Genomic DNA, 16,859 nt, shown 5'->3' on the forward strand with positions numbered 1-16,859 from the left:
GTAAGAATTTAAGATTGTATAAAATTAAACTTGCAAAAGAAAAAAGAAAAAACTTAATATTGGAGTATTTCAGGATTGTCTGGAATAATGTTCTAATCTGTGTGCCTCATAGCAGACACTGATTGTCTCCTGTTATTTGGGCACATGAAAGCTATGGGCAGTTCCAACACCAGTTTTAGACAGGGCTTCATCTTAGTGGGCTTCTCTGATTTTCCCCACTGGAGCTCATTTTTTTCCGTTCTCATTTCCGTTTTCTACTCCCTAACTCTCTTTGGCAACTCTGCCATCATTATTCTCTCACAACTGGATGCTCGACTTCAAACACCAATGTACTTCTTCCTCTGCTACCTCTCCTTCCTGGACCTCTGTTACACCACTAACATTGTACCACAGCTCCTGATCAACCTCCAGGGGCATGACAGGACCATCAGCTATGGAGGGTGTGTGGCCCAGCTCTTCCTTTTCCTTGCTCTGGGCTCCACAGAGAGTGTGCTCCTGGTGGTGATGGCCTTTGACCGCTATGTTGCTGTGTGTCGTCCCCTGCACTACACAACCATCATGCACCCCCTTCTCTGCCTCTCGCTGGCTATTGCTTCATGGGTAGGAGGATTCAATAACCCTCTGTTTCAGACAAGCCTGATGATGGTGATGCCTCTTTGTGGATACCAGCTGAACCATTTCTTCTGTGAGATGCCTATTCTCTTGAAGTTCACCTGTGAGGACACAGGAGGAACTGAGGCCAAAATGTTTGTGGCCCGAGTTGTAATCTTGGTATTTCCTGTAACACTAATTCTGGGTTCCTACACAAACGTTGCTCAGGCAATGCTGAAGACCAAGTCAATGGCAGGGTGCAAAAAGGCCCTGGGGACTTGTGGGTCCCACTTTGTTGTGGTTTCTAATTTTTACGGTGCAGCCATCTACACATACTTACAACCCCAGGGCAGTTATTCTGAGAGCAAGGGGAAGTTTGTTTCCCTTTTTTATACTATCATCACCCCCATGCTCAATCCTTTGATTTATACCCTGAGGAACAAGGATGTGAAGAGGGCTGTGTGGAAGGTGCTAGGGAGAGGCACAGACTCAGGATAGGAGACCAAAGGACAACCAGTACAATTTGGTTTAATAGCTCTTGGGTTACAGACTCATCCTGTCCTTGAAAAGCAATTGGTTAGTAAAAAATAAGCTTCAACAGACTCTATGGGTTTGATGTCTCCTTGTTCTGAAGTTGGAAGTGAGGAGGGTCTTTTTAAATGCTTTGTAGTCCAGTGTCTATAATCTATATGATACAGGGAGTAAGAGTTGATTTGTAACATGGTGCATAGGAAGTGGATATTGTCTCCTCTTGTACAAAGTGGGGATAGTATCTAGGTAAGCTTGTGAGACATAGAAGCCTTGTTCTGATGGTGGTATCTCCAGATTTCTAGTGTGGTGCCATGCAGAATACCTTATGACAAAGTTTTGCATCAATGCCTATGCTTCTAATTCCGTCTATCCTGCCTATGTCCCTTCACATCACATGACCACTTTTTAAGGTCTACTGAAGTGGATTCCCTTCTATGATATTTGGAGAATATAAGAAATAATGATTAATGGTTTATCATGAAGCATGTAGAGGCCAGATATGAATGTTGTTTTTTTACTTGGGGTCCCATGCCAAAAAGTTTTAGGGAGGCATTCTATAAAAGGGGGGCCGGCATTGCTATTTCCTCAGCTGTACAGTACAAGTCAGAAATGATGCTTGACATGGGGAAGATGTTCGTGAATGAGGAGAAATTAGAGAAACTGGAGAGAAAACCAAACGTGAGCTTGATTAGTAGACATCACTGCTTTGTCGGAGTGATTCTTTTCAATGTTCTAGGTTCTTCTTAATTACCTACTCTTAGGAAAAAGTTCACATAGTGTGCTTTACAGAGTCAACTAATCTATATCTATTCTCATTTCTAGAGATCTTAATGTATCTCCAGCCCTGTGCTTATAGAACTTTCTGTGTTCATTACATTTAATTATCTCAGTGTGGAATACAGGCAAATTCCTTTCTCATATTAGTTATACTTATCAAGAGACCAAATGCCAGATAATTATTGTGTGTTTTTATTTTCAGTTTTCCCAGATACTAAATAGAAATTCATTATTTGAATGTGCCCTATTTTGTTGTAATTCTTATCCAGCTGTCTGCTACCTAAGATTCCATATTTTATATTTATTAGCTCAGGGCACTAGCCAATAAATGTAACAAAAATGTATTTTTCTCTGTTTTGTTTATCAAGGTCTAAATAATTCAAGTATATGTAAAAATAGACAAAAGTGTTTATTTGGACACAGAATAAAATTCAATAAAATTGTTTTGTGGTTATTATATTTTACTATTTAGCTTACAGAGAACATAGCAATTCAATTATGTTAGTGGAAACGTATTTCATGTTCAAGAAATCTGAAGAAGCCAATAGTGTATCTAGGCACACAGCCATGCATGACTTTTCACAAATCTTATCTTGTGAGAAGGAAATTGCATCTCCATGGAAACCTAAACCCATCAGGATCTTCTCATCCAGGACAGTAGCTAATTGGTCATCAGAGAGCATGGATCCCTAAGCCACTCCAGAGTCAGAGAGTCCCAAGTCTCTCTACTGTGATAGAATAGTTACAAGTGACAATTTTTACACACAGTAGAATAACAACTTACCCTTTGCCTTTTCTTTTTATGGTTTTATTTTGTATTTAGTTTGTCAGTTTTTAAACTAAAACAATTGCATGTGCTTGAGATTCATAAAAGGAAGTTATGGGTTCCTTAGAGGAAGTAAGGTCACCAGTATCTGAAGAAAATTAACTTATCTGTCATCTTACATAAATCTTTTAATCTCCTTTTGGATTAGGGAAGATCTAAGTATTAACAATCACTTACTGAACATAAGTACTCATATGTTAAAATTTTATTAACTATATCACTATTTTGTAATTAGACATCTAGACTTTTTCATCATCTTAGATGTCTAAAATTTTGTGTTCTTTAATCCACATCTCCCCATTTCTCTTCACACCCATGAAGAGAGCAATGATGAACCAAAGAAGTGATTCCATCCAAGTCCATCTTAGTGAACCAGTGATTCAGTTGGAGTTTGTTACAGAAGTGTAGGTGACTAAGGGGGCTGCATCATTGGAGAGTCTCACTCAAGAATGGGTGTCAACTCACAAAAGCTGTGCTCCTGGATCCCCCTGTGCCACATGTGGACAGATGTACTACTGTTGTTTCTACAGTCTTGGAGAGGAGCCTTGTGAGTCATGTAAAGTTCATGAGCCTCTGAGGCCTGAGAGTTTATTGTAAGTTTCATAAGTCTGGTGAGCTTCCCTTCTTCCTCCAGCAAGGAACCTTACAATCCAGAGGAAACAGCTACACAGCATTAACTTTTAAAAAAAATCTAGTAATAATCAAGCCAATGTGATATTTTTCTTAGTTTTATTTCACTTACTTTAATGTTCTAGCTTATCACACACTAGCATGCAACAATGTATTTTCATGGACTCAGTCATATTTTCTTACAAACTTCGCAGTTTCTTTATCCATTAGACAGACAATTGGTGGATATTAGGGTAGTTTCCATGTTTTGACTATGATGAACTAAAGTACAAAACCATGATCACAGATTGCAGACATCTTGAAAAGTTGGTAATTTCGTTTGCTTTCATCAACTCAGAAGAAAGAGCTCTAGCTTCTCTAGTAGTTATATTTAAAATCTCTCTCTCTCTCTCTCTCTCTCTCTCTCTCTCTCTCTCTCTCTCTCTGTCTGTGTGTGTGTGTGTGTGTGTGTGTGTTAGTGTGTGTGTGTGTATGTGTACTTATTTTAAAGTAAGCTAATCATTTTAAAATACATGTGAGTGTCTTATCTACAAGTATGTCTGTGCACCACATGTGCCTAGTGCCCATGGAGCACAAACAAGGGCATCAGGCACCCAAGAACTGGGGTCACAGATGCTTGGGAGTCACCATGTGGGTGCTGGGAATCAAATCCAGGTCCTCTGGAACACCAGCAAGTGCTTCTAACCACTGAGCCATCTCTCCATCATCATTTTAAATTTCTTAAAGAATCATCCTATTATCATCCCTAATGTCTGTACCAATCTACATGCCTAGTTACAAGAGAGTTATTTCCACTTTTCCCATACCATCACTAATACCTCTTTTCTCTTCAAAAACATTCATCCTAGAGAGCATAGGTGACATCAGTATGTATTTCCAGGTGATTACTAACAGCAAACAGATTTCATATGTTTGTTGGAAAATGTTTAAAGTCTTATATGTAGTAATGACCTGTGTCTATTATTAAGATGGGTTTCCAATTTTTCTTCTCCTCTAAGAGTTTGTCATAAACTTGGGACATTAGCTTCTCCTCAGCTGCATGGTTTTCAAGTAAATTTTCCCAGTCTGTAGACTGCTGTTTGCATTTGTTGATTATTTCGTTTTCATTTCAGAAGTTCTTTTCCTGATGTTGTGCCATTTAAAAATATTCATTACTTACTTTTTAATCCGAAGCTATGATACACTAGCCCAAACACACTGCCAAAGTCAAGGTTCAGGAGGTTTTCCCCTGTGATCTCCTCTAGGAGTTTTATAATTGTGGTCTTACCCTTAGGGCTCCATTTAGTTTAAATTGACTTTTACATATACCATAATGTATCAACACACACACACACTTGCTTAGAGCAAGTTTAAGAAGTATCATGTTTGAGGTTGGGGAGAAGGTTCAGCTGCACAGAGCATTGATTGCTCTTCCAGACAACCTGGATTTGAATCTCACCTTCCACATGAAGGCTTACAACCAGTTAGAACTCTTCTGGCCTCCATGGGCACTGTATATATGTGGAGCACAAACATACATGCAGGCAAAAAATGCATATTTATGCATAAAAATGCAAAGGATTATATACATTCTTTAAAGCTCAGAAAACAACAAGAGAGTTGGGAGGAGAGATTGCAAGAACTGGAAGACCAGGACACCTACTGTGACACGGTGTCTTCCAGACATGCAGGGAAGCCACACCAGGAAATAGCAACAATATAGTTAGCTGAACAAGGCCAGCATAATGACAACAACTGACATGCCAATGTAGATGAGGACATTTTCATAATTTCTTGGGATAACTTTAACCAAGTCAGTGAAAAAATTGCATAATAAAAACTTTAAGACATTGAAGAAGAGATGGAAAGATCTCCCATGCTCATGGATCAGTAGATTAATGTTGTAAAATGGCCGTTCTACCAAAAGTAACCTACAGATTCAGTGCAATCCTGATCATAATTCCAACACAATTCTTCACAGAAATTAGGAAACAATCTGCAAGTTCACATGGAAGCACAAAAATCTGAGGATGGCTAAAACAATTCTGAATAATAAGAGAATTGTCAGAGAAACCACCATCTCTGATTTCAAGTTGTATTACAGAGCTGTGGTAACAAAAACAACATTGTATCAGCATACAGACAGTAATCAATACAATCAAGTTGATGACCCAGACAGAATTTTACACAGTTATGGACACCTGAGTTCTTGAAAAAGAAGCCAAAAATACACACTGAAGAAAAGACAGAGCATCTTCTACAAATGGTTCTGTTCAAACCAGAAGCTGTGTTCAGAAGAATGAAAATAGACCCATATCTATCACCCCACAAAAACCCAGGTCCTAATGGACCAAGGACCTCAATATAAGACTAGACAACTTTGAATATGATAAACAAGTAAGTGGAAATAAGCTTGAACTCATTGGCACAGAAAAAGACTATCTGAACAGGACAACAATAATACAGGCATTAAGATCAACAATTAATAATGGAACCTCATGAAGCTGAAAAACTTCTGTGCAGCAAAGGACACCATAATTCAGTCAAAGTGGCAGCCTACAGGGGAGATAAAGATCTTTATCAATTATACATCTGATAGAGGGTTAGTATCTAGAATATATAAAGAACTAAACAAACAAAAACCCTTGAACATCAAGAAAACAAATAGCCCAGGTAAAAATGGGGTATAGAATAAGCAGAATGTCCTCAAAAGATAAAATGCAAATGGCTGAGAAACATTTAAGAGAAATGTTCAACATCCTTAGCCATAGGGAAATGCAAATCAAAGCTACTTTGAGATTTCATCTTACACCCATAAGAATGGCCAAGATCAATAAAAATGAATGACAGCTCATGCTGGTGAGGATGTGGAGAAAGAGAAACACTCCTCCATTGCTGGTGGGAATGTAAACTTGCACAGGAAATCAGTGTGGTGGTTCCTCAAGTAGACAGGAACTGATCTACTTCGAGATCTAGCTGTACTACTCTTGGGATACCCCCAAAGAATGCTTCATACTGTCATAGAGATAGTTGCTCAACCATGTTCATTGCTGCTCTATTCATAATGGCCAGAAACAAAAAACAACCTTGATGTCCCTCAACAGAAGAATAGATAAAGAAATGCAGTGCATTTACACAATGGCATATTACTCAGCCATTGAAAATATGAAATAATGAAATCTGCAAGTAAATGAATGGAACTAGAAAAAACTCATCCTGAGTGATATATCCCAGACCCAGAAAGACAAATACAATATATATTGGCTTATATATGGATATTAGCTATTCTGTCAGTGATTACCAAACTACAATCCATAGAACCACTGCAGTAAGTATAAAGTAAGGAACTAGGTGTGATCAGTAGATCTCCTTAGGAAAGGGAAATACAATAGCTAATTGTGGATGTGTAGGGAAGCTGGAATGGGAAGATCAAGAAGGGAGGGGGAAGGGAGAGGTGGACAAAGGAGAGAATACAGCGAGTGACAGCTAAAACGAAGGGCCATTTGAGTATGGAAGCCTAACACAGCAGAAGGTTCCTAACATATGTATGTACATGAAGGTAATCTAAAAGAAATTGCCAAATAATGGGGAAAAAAGAGACCCATCTCTTTTCACAAAATGATGCTCCTACAATCAAAAATGGGTTATAGCAAATGAAATTGTGAGCCAAATGGTCTGATACAAATCCCCAAACAAGCCAATCTATTACTAAGTGTATAGGTTGTTTTCCTCAAACTGACGACAAGTTCCTATAGCTAAAGATGAGAGCTATACAACTCACTGAACATGGAGAAGCCGACAATGATTCTTCACCCATATGTTCTAGTGTCTTTGGTACAGAAAGGCACTTTGAAGGCTACCAGAAAAAGAAGAAAAAAAAAAAAAAAACGTAAGCACCAACCTACCTACAAACAGTTTGATTCACAATGGTGTCCCGCTTGCAAGACATGCCAGTGTAAAGGTGGCACAAATCTTGTAGGGTAATCAATCAATATCTGACATTGATTTAAGACCCTCTCCACAAGATGGAACCCATACCCAATGCTTCTTGGATGACCAAAATCCTAAGACTAAGATAAAACCAAATACTTCTATTAAAAGAATGTAGGAAAATAACCCTAAAGATGATCAGTGCCTTTACCAGTCATCATCAAAGAAGCTTCCTTCTGCAGCAGATGGGAACCAATACAAAGACTCAGCCAGACAATACTCAAAGAGTAAGAGACCTTGGAAGCCTCAGTCCTAAATGGGATGTCTCCATCAAATTCCTCTCTTCAGGGATTAGGGAACCCCAAAGAAGACGAGGAAAAAGTATAAGAGCAAGAAGGGATGGAAGACACCAAAGAAACAATGTCTTCCACATCAACAGGATCTATGCATGTAGTCACTAACAGAGACTGAGGTAGCATTCACAGGGCTACCAGATGGGGTCCTGGAGCTGAAAGAAATAGACACATGGCCTCATCCCTAACCCAGGAAATTTGCAAGTGAAATTTAGTTCCCTCCAGGGGAGTCTCATTGGGGAAACTATTCTTTTTTTTTTTTTTTTTTTTAGCTGAGGATTGAACCCAGGGCCTTGTGCTTGCTAGGCAAGCGCTCTACCACTGAGCTAAATCTCCAACCCAGGGAAACTATTCTTAAGGGTAGGCTGCATGCCCAGCAGTAAATGGCCAATAGTGAACAAATGTAATGGCATCTTTGGAGATTCTTTGTTTCACAATGTTGTGTTAGAAAAAAAGTAAAAATTTCCCACTTTATTTTATTTATGTTTTTTCTCCTACAGATCCTCTGGGTATATTCATGGCTTCCAGTTCAGTGTTTTTATGGGATTCCTGTGTGCAAATGGGCGAGTTTCTGCATCTATATCTGGTTTGTGCCTTTTCTTGGGTGCTTTTCCTGTTGTCTGTTTGTTTTATCATATTTGATGTATTAGTTTTTGTTTTAAATTAGTTTATTTTATTATATGACTTAGAAGCCTGCTTGTCTTCTAAAAAGAGACAAAAATAGGGTTTTTTGGATGGAAGGGGAGGTGGGAGGAACTGGGAAGAGGAGAGGTGGGGAAACCATAATCAGGATATAGTATGTGAGAACAAACCCATTTTCAATAAAAGGAATATAAATAAATTAATAAATTAAACACGTTAGTGGGTATATACGAGAGACAGATACAGAGAGATGGGGAAATTTTTTCTATAGGCCCCAAATGGTATCTGAACATTTGGGTTGGTGGAAGCTAAGTAAACAGATTTCAAAAGGTTTTTATGTATTAGTCAGAGGATGTTAGTTCTGATACAAAGGTGAACAAGGAAATAGTGTTCCAGAGGGCACAAGTTAGCCCAATTTAAGAGATTTTTATCATTGTACTTGAAATTGCATAAGAGGTGAAATTCAATTTTCTTTGTGTTTTCAATGATAAGAATAAGTACAGCTACACTGAAGATTTAGAAGATTTAATTTGGCTGAATATAAGTAGACAATTTACAAAAGAAGATCAAAAGTAGAAGTGACTGCCTTTGAGGTTATGAATTCCCCTTTCCTGAGAACTTAAACAAGAGTTGCCTGGCAGTATTTGAGTATGGTTTAGGAAGTTCTCAATCAAATAAAGACATCAAACTTTGCTTCTAAATATGATACATTTCCCTAGATTTCTCAATCTTTCCACATGTCCTCTGACTAAGAATTCAGAGTTGCCAATTAGGATGTGGAATCATGTTCCAAAAGAGAAATGAGGTAGTTGAAGCCACGTTCCTCCCAGGTGGGTGGAGCTCCCCTGCATTTCTACCAATCTCATGTGGGTATATTTGAGTCTCGTGTTCCAGATCATTTGGACTCTTGGTCATTCTAGGGATTGCTGGACCACAGTCTTGTCTCTCTGTCCTTCATTTTGCCACAATAAATGTTTTCATTCCTCTGCACATTCCTCACCATGGCACCCTGCCAAGCCACAGTTGCTGAAGGAGCAGGTGTATTCCTAAACCATGAGCCAAAACAAACAGTTCTTTTGAATTTATTATCTCAGGCATTTGTTACAGTGAAATAGAGTAGGCTAAGCAAACGGGAAATGAACACTGCATCATGACAAAGATCACTGAAGACCACATATGGAGAGCTCTGACAATGTTGTTATACAAATAGCATGGTCTGAACAGCTTTAGCTGTTAACTTTCATGGATCAGCCCATTAAAGCATTCCCCATCCTTCCAGAAAGTAAGACTCTTTCATAATTTCATACAACTTTATAGGATTTACATTAACTGGGTGTAAAGTAAGACCAAGTAAGATGATACTCTTTCAGTATTTTTTTTTCCTTTGTCATCTTAAGCTCTTGGAATAAAGAAACATTTGCATTTAGTACTTTGATTGTAGCTTTGGCTGTTAGGTTTGAATTCCTTGGAATCACAGACTGTAATTTCACATTTGTTCTAGACTAAAGAAGACACTGAGTTAAGGTTTGCACTAGAGTAATCCCACTGAATGAACATCTACTGCACACCAGGAAGCTCACATATAGAAGTACAAGCTATATGGAGGTAAAAGTATGAACTCCTTACTGCTGGAGAAACTGAAGCTCAAACATGCCCATATACAGTTCCAATACAATAAAGACAGTGACAACACAGCCACTTCTCTATATTGTATTATATTTCCCCAAGTGGATGATTTCAAATTTTTTGCCTTTTATTTTCCATGATATATAGGTCATTGTTTATTACTCAATATATAGGTTTTAATAAATTGATAAATTCATGAATGTTGTTCTTAAACTACTTGTTGATAAAACTGGTATAAAATAAGTAGTATTTACTAATTAAATCTTACATATGAGAGAAATTGGAAATAAATGCTTCCTTGTATCAATGATTCACATAAACAACAATAAAGGAACATTATATGAAAAGGTGGAAGACTGTTCATCACAGGGGGAGGCTATTACTACAGGTCAGACAACATTCTTGGACTTCATAACAAATTTATTATACAAATTTCATTGATTTTGCCAAAGTCATTTGTAATTACTACCCATAGTTTAAGGTCAAGAATAGGACAAGGGAGCCCACATTGTTATGTCAATTCTACACGGTACTAGAGTCTAGCCAGGGCTGTGAGACGAGAGAAAGAAACAAAAGACAGACATCTGAATTCGAAAGAGAAAGTACAGTTGTCTCTGTTTGCAGATGTTGTGATTTCATTGTAAGAAACCCTAAAGATTTACCAACAAACTATCAGAACTGGTGAACAAATTCAGCAAATTCTCAGGATATAAAATCAACATACGGTATCAGTAGCATTGCTTAACATTAACATTAGATTATCCTAAGAAGAAATCAAAAGCCAAACCCTATTTCTAAAAATATAAAAAAGAATAAGATACTTATTGATAAATTCAACCAAGAATGTGAAATATACCTAAGATGAAAATTGTAAAAAGCTGGATTAATATGATTTCAAACCATATTACTGTGCTACAGTGATTAAAACAGTATAGTACTTATATGAAATAAATACAAAAGTAATTTTGCAATGAAACAGAATAGAAAATATGGAACAAAGGTAAAAACCCTGAATATATATCTATACATAGATATGTATTGGATATATCTCTATATATGTATGTATAGAGATATATCCAACAAAATCTTAATTAACAATCTGGGTCTACACAATGGTCTGTTGTTGGTGCCCCATCTGGGGCAAACAGGTATTCATTTACCTCTTCTCTGGAAAGGTCATGCAACATAACCACTGTGAACTATTTCTATAAAGGTATGGCCATTATGGAAAACTGTCAAGGTTTCTCACTAGAACCACTCCATTGTCTAGCTACCCCCCTTCTTGGTATATGTCAAAAAGAAATTATTATCTCTAGAAAATAGCTGCCCTTTGTATAAGGTCACCAAAATACGATAATTATAAATATCAGATAAATGAGTAAATTAAAGCTAGGATATATTTATCATTATTCAGCATTATAAAAGAACCTTCTCATATTAATTGATTAATCAATTAATCATTGATTAATCTGAAAAATGCACTCCATGAAATGAGCCAGATATAAAGACAAATACTATATGATGTCACTTATAGGTGGAAAATCAAACTTACAGAATCAAGGGGCAGAAATGTGCTTAGTAAGGCGGGGCTGTGAGCATCAGAGATTGTATTGATTGAAGTTCTAATATATGTATATATTTGTATAAAGGTATGTTTAATTATTGATGTTAACCTGTTGTTGTTTTGAGACAGGGATTCATCACAGGAGAAATTTGCTTTGGTTTTCCATGACACAGAATGGTAACTGGATTAAATCATTCCATTTCCTCCAAGGGACAGGATCTTCAGGGGTGTAGGACCAGGGCAACAGACTTGCATTGGCCAAAGTCTCAGGGAAGTAGTAACCCTTAAATAAAAATGTGACCTATGTATTTAATACCTTTTAGGTTTTAAACACTAAAAACTATGGGAATATTGTCTCAATGAGCCCAAAAATGATCTAAAAATCTACATTGAGAAGGTTAGCAAGTTTCAAATACAATTTTCCCACTAAAATAATTTAGAAACAGTACTGAAAATAGAGTGACAGAAGATAACATAAATGTTATATACCTTTAAGTAATGTTAAAATATATTCAGCACACTTTGGAGAGGCAAAATGAAAAAAATAGCAATTTTGTTTTTGTTAGAGTAACTAAACTGTTTTTCCTGTTGTTATTACATATGGATAGGTGTTGCAGGAGAATTGTTCATACTGGGAACGAGTTGTTATTAAAAGTTAAAATGAATTATAAGACATGAAGCCTGTAGATTTTTTAGACCATTCCTGGGACTAAAGGAGAAGCAAGGTCTTTGCCCTCAAGAGGCCTTGAAAGGCCTGTCTTTAATACTGTAGCTCCCTCTAGTGGTTGGGAGTCTCTAGGCAGCCGTGATATCTAGGTGGGTGTCCCAACCTACCAGGATCCCCGTGGCTTCTCAATCCTGAAGTAAATGTGAACCAGAAGCCTTGAGGAGTACTGAAATTGCTAACCATCCTTTGGCAGCATGACATTCATTTCACAAGATTAATTTTTATTATAATAAAATCTATGTTTAAAATGTTTTAAAATATGTTTTTAGATTTATTTTATTATTTTGTTACATGAGTATTTTCTCTGCACCCCAAGCATGCCTGGTTCCTCCAGAGGTTGTGAGCTCCATGTCGGTGCCCAGAATCAAACCTGGATCCTTTACAAGAACAACAGATACTCTTAACCACTGAGCCAATTCTTCAGCCCGAAGACATTTTTTATTGCATTAATTACATTCACCTTGTATAACCATTGCTATCATCCATTTTTATTTATTTTTTCAAATGTTTACTTTAAACCTTATTGCTTAAAAAGACATCACAAATAAAATGCCAATACACACCAAAATTAACCAGACCTAAGGACTAGTCAACTCAGTGAAATTCCATACAGTTAGAATAGAAATTCAGAATGGAAACCGTGGAGCTTCACAATGGATTTATACTTTCACTATCAGAATATTTTTAAACACGTATCCACCACCAAAATGAAAAACCCATGGCTGTTAGAACTAGAAAAACAATTAGTTTCATATCCTCTTTCATAACTAGTGTTCATCACCATGACAACACTAACCCTCCTATTCTCCCCACCCAACCACCGATAACCACCATTTTACTTCCTGTCCCGTGAGTTTCTCCATTCTAGGTATTTAATATGGATGAAGTTTTATAACACTTGCCCTTCTGTGTCTGCTTATTTCACTTAGCACCCTACATTCCAGGTTTGTCCTTGCTATGGCACGTACCAGGATTCACTTATTTTTATGGCTGAAAAGTATAATGGTCTATTATATACACCACAATTCAATTTTCCATTCACATGTTAAAGGACAGGAGATACTTCTCCTGTTGACTGCTAGCAATACTGTGTGTAAATGCCTGCTTCAGTCCACACTTAGCTTTCTCAGGTTAAAGAGCCAGCAGTGGAGCCCCCCAGTTATGTAGTGTCATAGTTCACATCTTGCTGCTGTGATAGACTACCGTAACCAAAAGCAACTTGGGAGGAGAGCATCATTTGGCTTGCACTTCCACATCAAAGCCCATTACTCAGGGAAACCAAAGCAAGAATTAGAGGCAGGAACTGAAGGAGAGACCACAAAGGAATGCTAACTTACTGTCTTGAGCAGCTAGCTACTTTTCTTACACAGCCAAGGAGCACCTGCCAAGGGATGGTACCACCCACTGTGGACTGGACTCTCCCATATCAACTAGCAACCAAAAAATGCCCCCACAGCCAGTCTGATGGAGGCAACTCCACAATTGAGAGGCCCTCTTTGTGATTCTAGTTTGTGTCGAGTTGACAAAACTAGCCAGCATGCAAAGTAATTCAGATTTGTTTTGTTTGTTTGTTTGTTTGTTTTGGTTTGGGTTGGGGAAGTCCCACATGGTTTTCTATACTCGTCCTGTTGTTTTTGCATCTTTACAAAAAATGCACAAGGGCTTCAATTTCTCTACATCCTCTCCTTGGTTTCCCCACCTGTGACTTTCAGGTATTTTTTTATTAATTTGTTTTTAGCTAACCATAGTGAGGTGGCATTTCACTTCATTTCCTTATGTTTAGTGATGCTCAGCATCTCTCCATGTGCTCACAAGACATCTATGTATCTTACTTGAAGAAATGTCTAGTCAAGTTGTCTGTTCATCTTTTAATTGAGCTGTTTGGTTTTTGTTTGTTTTGTTTCGTTCTGGGGAGAGGTGAATACAGTCCTCCATTGCCACAGTCTATGATGCTAACTAAGCTTTCTGAGTTTGGTGATGTGGCAGAGGTCAGCACATTTGAGTGCAATGGATAAGCCTTGTCCCGGAAAAAAACACCTTTGTGATCATGATAAGTCCTGGTTTTTGTTTATTTATTTATTTGTTTGTTTTCATAAAGTTGTAGGAATTCATTATACATTCTGAATGACATTCTGTTGTCTGATATATGATATAAGACTTTTTTTCCTCCCAATTGTTGGAGGTATGGAGCTCAGTAGCAGAGCTCTCAAACAGCATGTATAAGGTATATTTATGTGCTGTATTACATTTATTGATTTGTGTATACTGAACCAACCTTGCCTCCTTGGGATGTGTGGTCTTGATGTATGATATTTCATTTGCAGGAATTCTCATCCTTTTCATTAAGGAATACTTTTATCTATGTTCATCAGAGAAATTGGTCTATAGTGTTGCTTTTTGGTTACAATCTTATCCGGTTTTTGTACAAGTTAATATATAGTTGAGTTTGATAATGTTTCTTCCCTTTCTATTTTGTGGAACAATGTAGGAAGTGTTAGTTAGCTATTTCTTAAAAACTTCATAGGGGCTGGAGAAATAGTTCAGCCAATGAAATGCCTGCTAAATGAGTATGAGGTCCTGAGTTCAGATCTCTGGAAGACACAAAGCCAGGCACTGTGGCATGCATCTGTAACCCTGGTACTGAGACGGCAGAGACAGACAGGTCTCTGGAACTGGCCTGCCTAGCCAGTTGGTGAGCTCCAAGTTGAGTGAGATACCCTGTCTTAAAATATAAAATGGCAAATGACAGAAAAAGACACCTGACATGGACTACCCTGGCACGCACATGCACACACACACACACACACACACACACACACACACACACACACACACATGCGCGTGCGCGCGCGAGCGCATGCACGCATGCACATGCACACGTATGCATACTCCTGAACTTCTCTTTATAGGGAGACTTAATTAATGCTTCAATTTAATTGCTTGTTTGGGGACCTATTTGAGTTACTTATATCTTCATGGCTTAATTTGGTAGGTTGTATATATTAAGAATTTATTCATTTCTTCAGATTTTTCAGGTTTAAGAAATATAGCTTTTGAAATTATTCCTTCTAGACTTCACTGGAGTCTGATGTCAATTCCCCTTTCGTCTCTAATTTAATTAATTTGGGTTTCCTCTGCATTTCCTATTTCTTTTGATTAGTTTGGTTTGGGAGCTGTTGGTTTTGTTCATCCTTTAAAAGAAAAAAAAATTTTGTTGCTACGCCCTGGCTAGCTCACCCAATGCAGCAGGCAGTAAGGGGTGGGGCCAGTTCTGCTCTCATGCCCTTGGAGTGGGCTCACTAGCACTGACCCAACCAGGGTCAGCTCAACTGTGCTGCTGTCCAGGCAAGGTGCAGGGCTGATCTCCTGAGTGCTGCAGCTGGTGAGGGGCAGAGCCAGCTCTCTGGCTCTCTATTTTATTCATTCATTCATTCATTCATTCATTCATTCGTTTGTTTGTTTGTTCATTCATTTACTTACTTACTTACTTACTTATTTGGTCTTTCAAGACAGGGTTTCTCTGTGTAGCCCTGGCTGTCCTGGAATTCACTTTGTAGACCAGGCTAGCCTCAAACTCACAGAGATCTGCCTGTCTCTGATTCTCAGTGCTGGCATTAAAGGTGTGTGTGACCACCACCTGACCTCTATTTTCTTTTGTATTTGTTCAGGCTTGCTTTGTGGTCTATAGTGGCCTTCCTTCCTTCCTTCCTTCCTTCTTCCCTTCCTTCCTTCCTTCCTTCAGTCCATCTGTCCTTCCTTCCTTTCATTCTTTCTTCCTTTCCTTTTGCCTTTTCCTTTTCCTTTTGTTTTCTGTGTAGGGGTGTTTTGCTTGTATTTAACTGTGTATATGCGGTACCCATGGAGGCCAGAAGAGGACATCAGATACCCTGGGGACTGGAGTTACAGGTTATGAGCTGCCATATGGGTACTGGAAATTGAATTTGGGTCCTTTGGAAGAGCAGCCAGTGAACTTCTGAACCATCTCTCCAGCCTCTATTGGGATCTATTTTAGAGATGATTCTTTGGCCACCAAGAAAAACGTGAATCTGTAGGACAGAGTGCTCTATAGATATAGTCAATCCAATTTATCCAAGTCACAGTTTAGCGCTCAAGTTTCTTTGTTGGTTTTCAGTTTATAGGAGGAAAAATTGAGAAGTTTAGTTTAAAGGGGAGAATGGGGTTTTAAAGTTTTCCACTTTTATTTTATCTGGTCCAATCTGGTCATCAGGCCTTTAGTGTTTGGTTTATGATACTGGCTACTCCAACATTCAGTACCTAAATATTTTCAACTGTTATATCCTCCAGATGCATTGTTCTCTTTGCTAATACATAGTGATCATCTTTATGCTCATGAATAGTTTTTATTTTAAGTCTAGGTGATCATCTATAGGCATAGCTATGGGAACTTACTGTTTGGTTGCATTTAATTAGTATGTTGACTGCCATCCTTTGACTCAGCATGTCTTTGCCAGTAAGTTCTATTTCTTAGAGATAACAGAACTCTCTGATCATCGCATCCACTTTTCTTTTGTCTTCTAATGTCTGGAATGGGTTTTCTTACTTCATTCATATGCACATTTGAATACTTTATTGAGTCATTGATTCTTTTATAAAGTAAGACTCTGAAAGCTCTCGCTGGCATTTCCACTGTCTCGTTATCTTTGGTTTCTGCTTCTAAAGATT

The 16,859-nt window shown here is 38.0% G+C and overlaps 1 protein-coding gene across 1 annotated transcript; it reads left to right on the forward strand.

Moving 5' to 3' along the window:
* The first annotated feature begins 153 nt into the window (after nt 1-153).
* Nucleotides 154-1,089, forward strand: LOC118589945 (olfactory receptor 10-like). The gene has a single exon (XM_036197658.1). It carries the CDS (start codon nt 154-156, stop codon nt 1,087-1,089), a length of 936 nt encoding a protein of 311 aa, XP_036053551.1.
* The last annotated feature ends 15,770 nt before the right edge of the window (nt 1,090-16,859 follow it).

Source organism: Onychomys torridus, chromosome 8 (assembly GCF_903995425.1).
Source record: "Onychomys torridus chromosome 8, mOncTor1.1, whole genome shotgun sequence".
In the NCBI taxonomy this organism is placed as follows: domain Eukaryota; kingdom Metazoa; phylum Chordata; class Mammalia; order Rodentia; family Cricetidae; genus Onychomys; species Onychomys torridus.

Bases quoted from the DNA above. Each gene is read 5' to 3' on its own strand.
- LOC118589945 (XM_036197658.1), top strand. From the start codon at position 154: ATGGGCAGTTCCAACACCAGTTTTAGACAGGGCTTCATCTTAGTGGGC.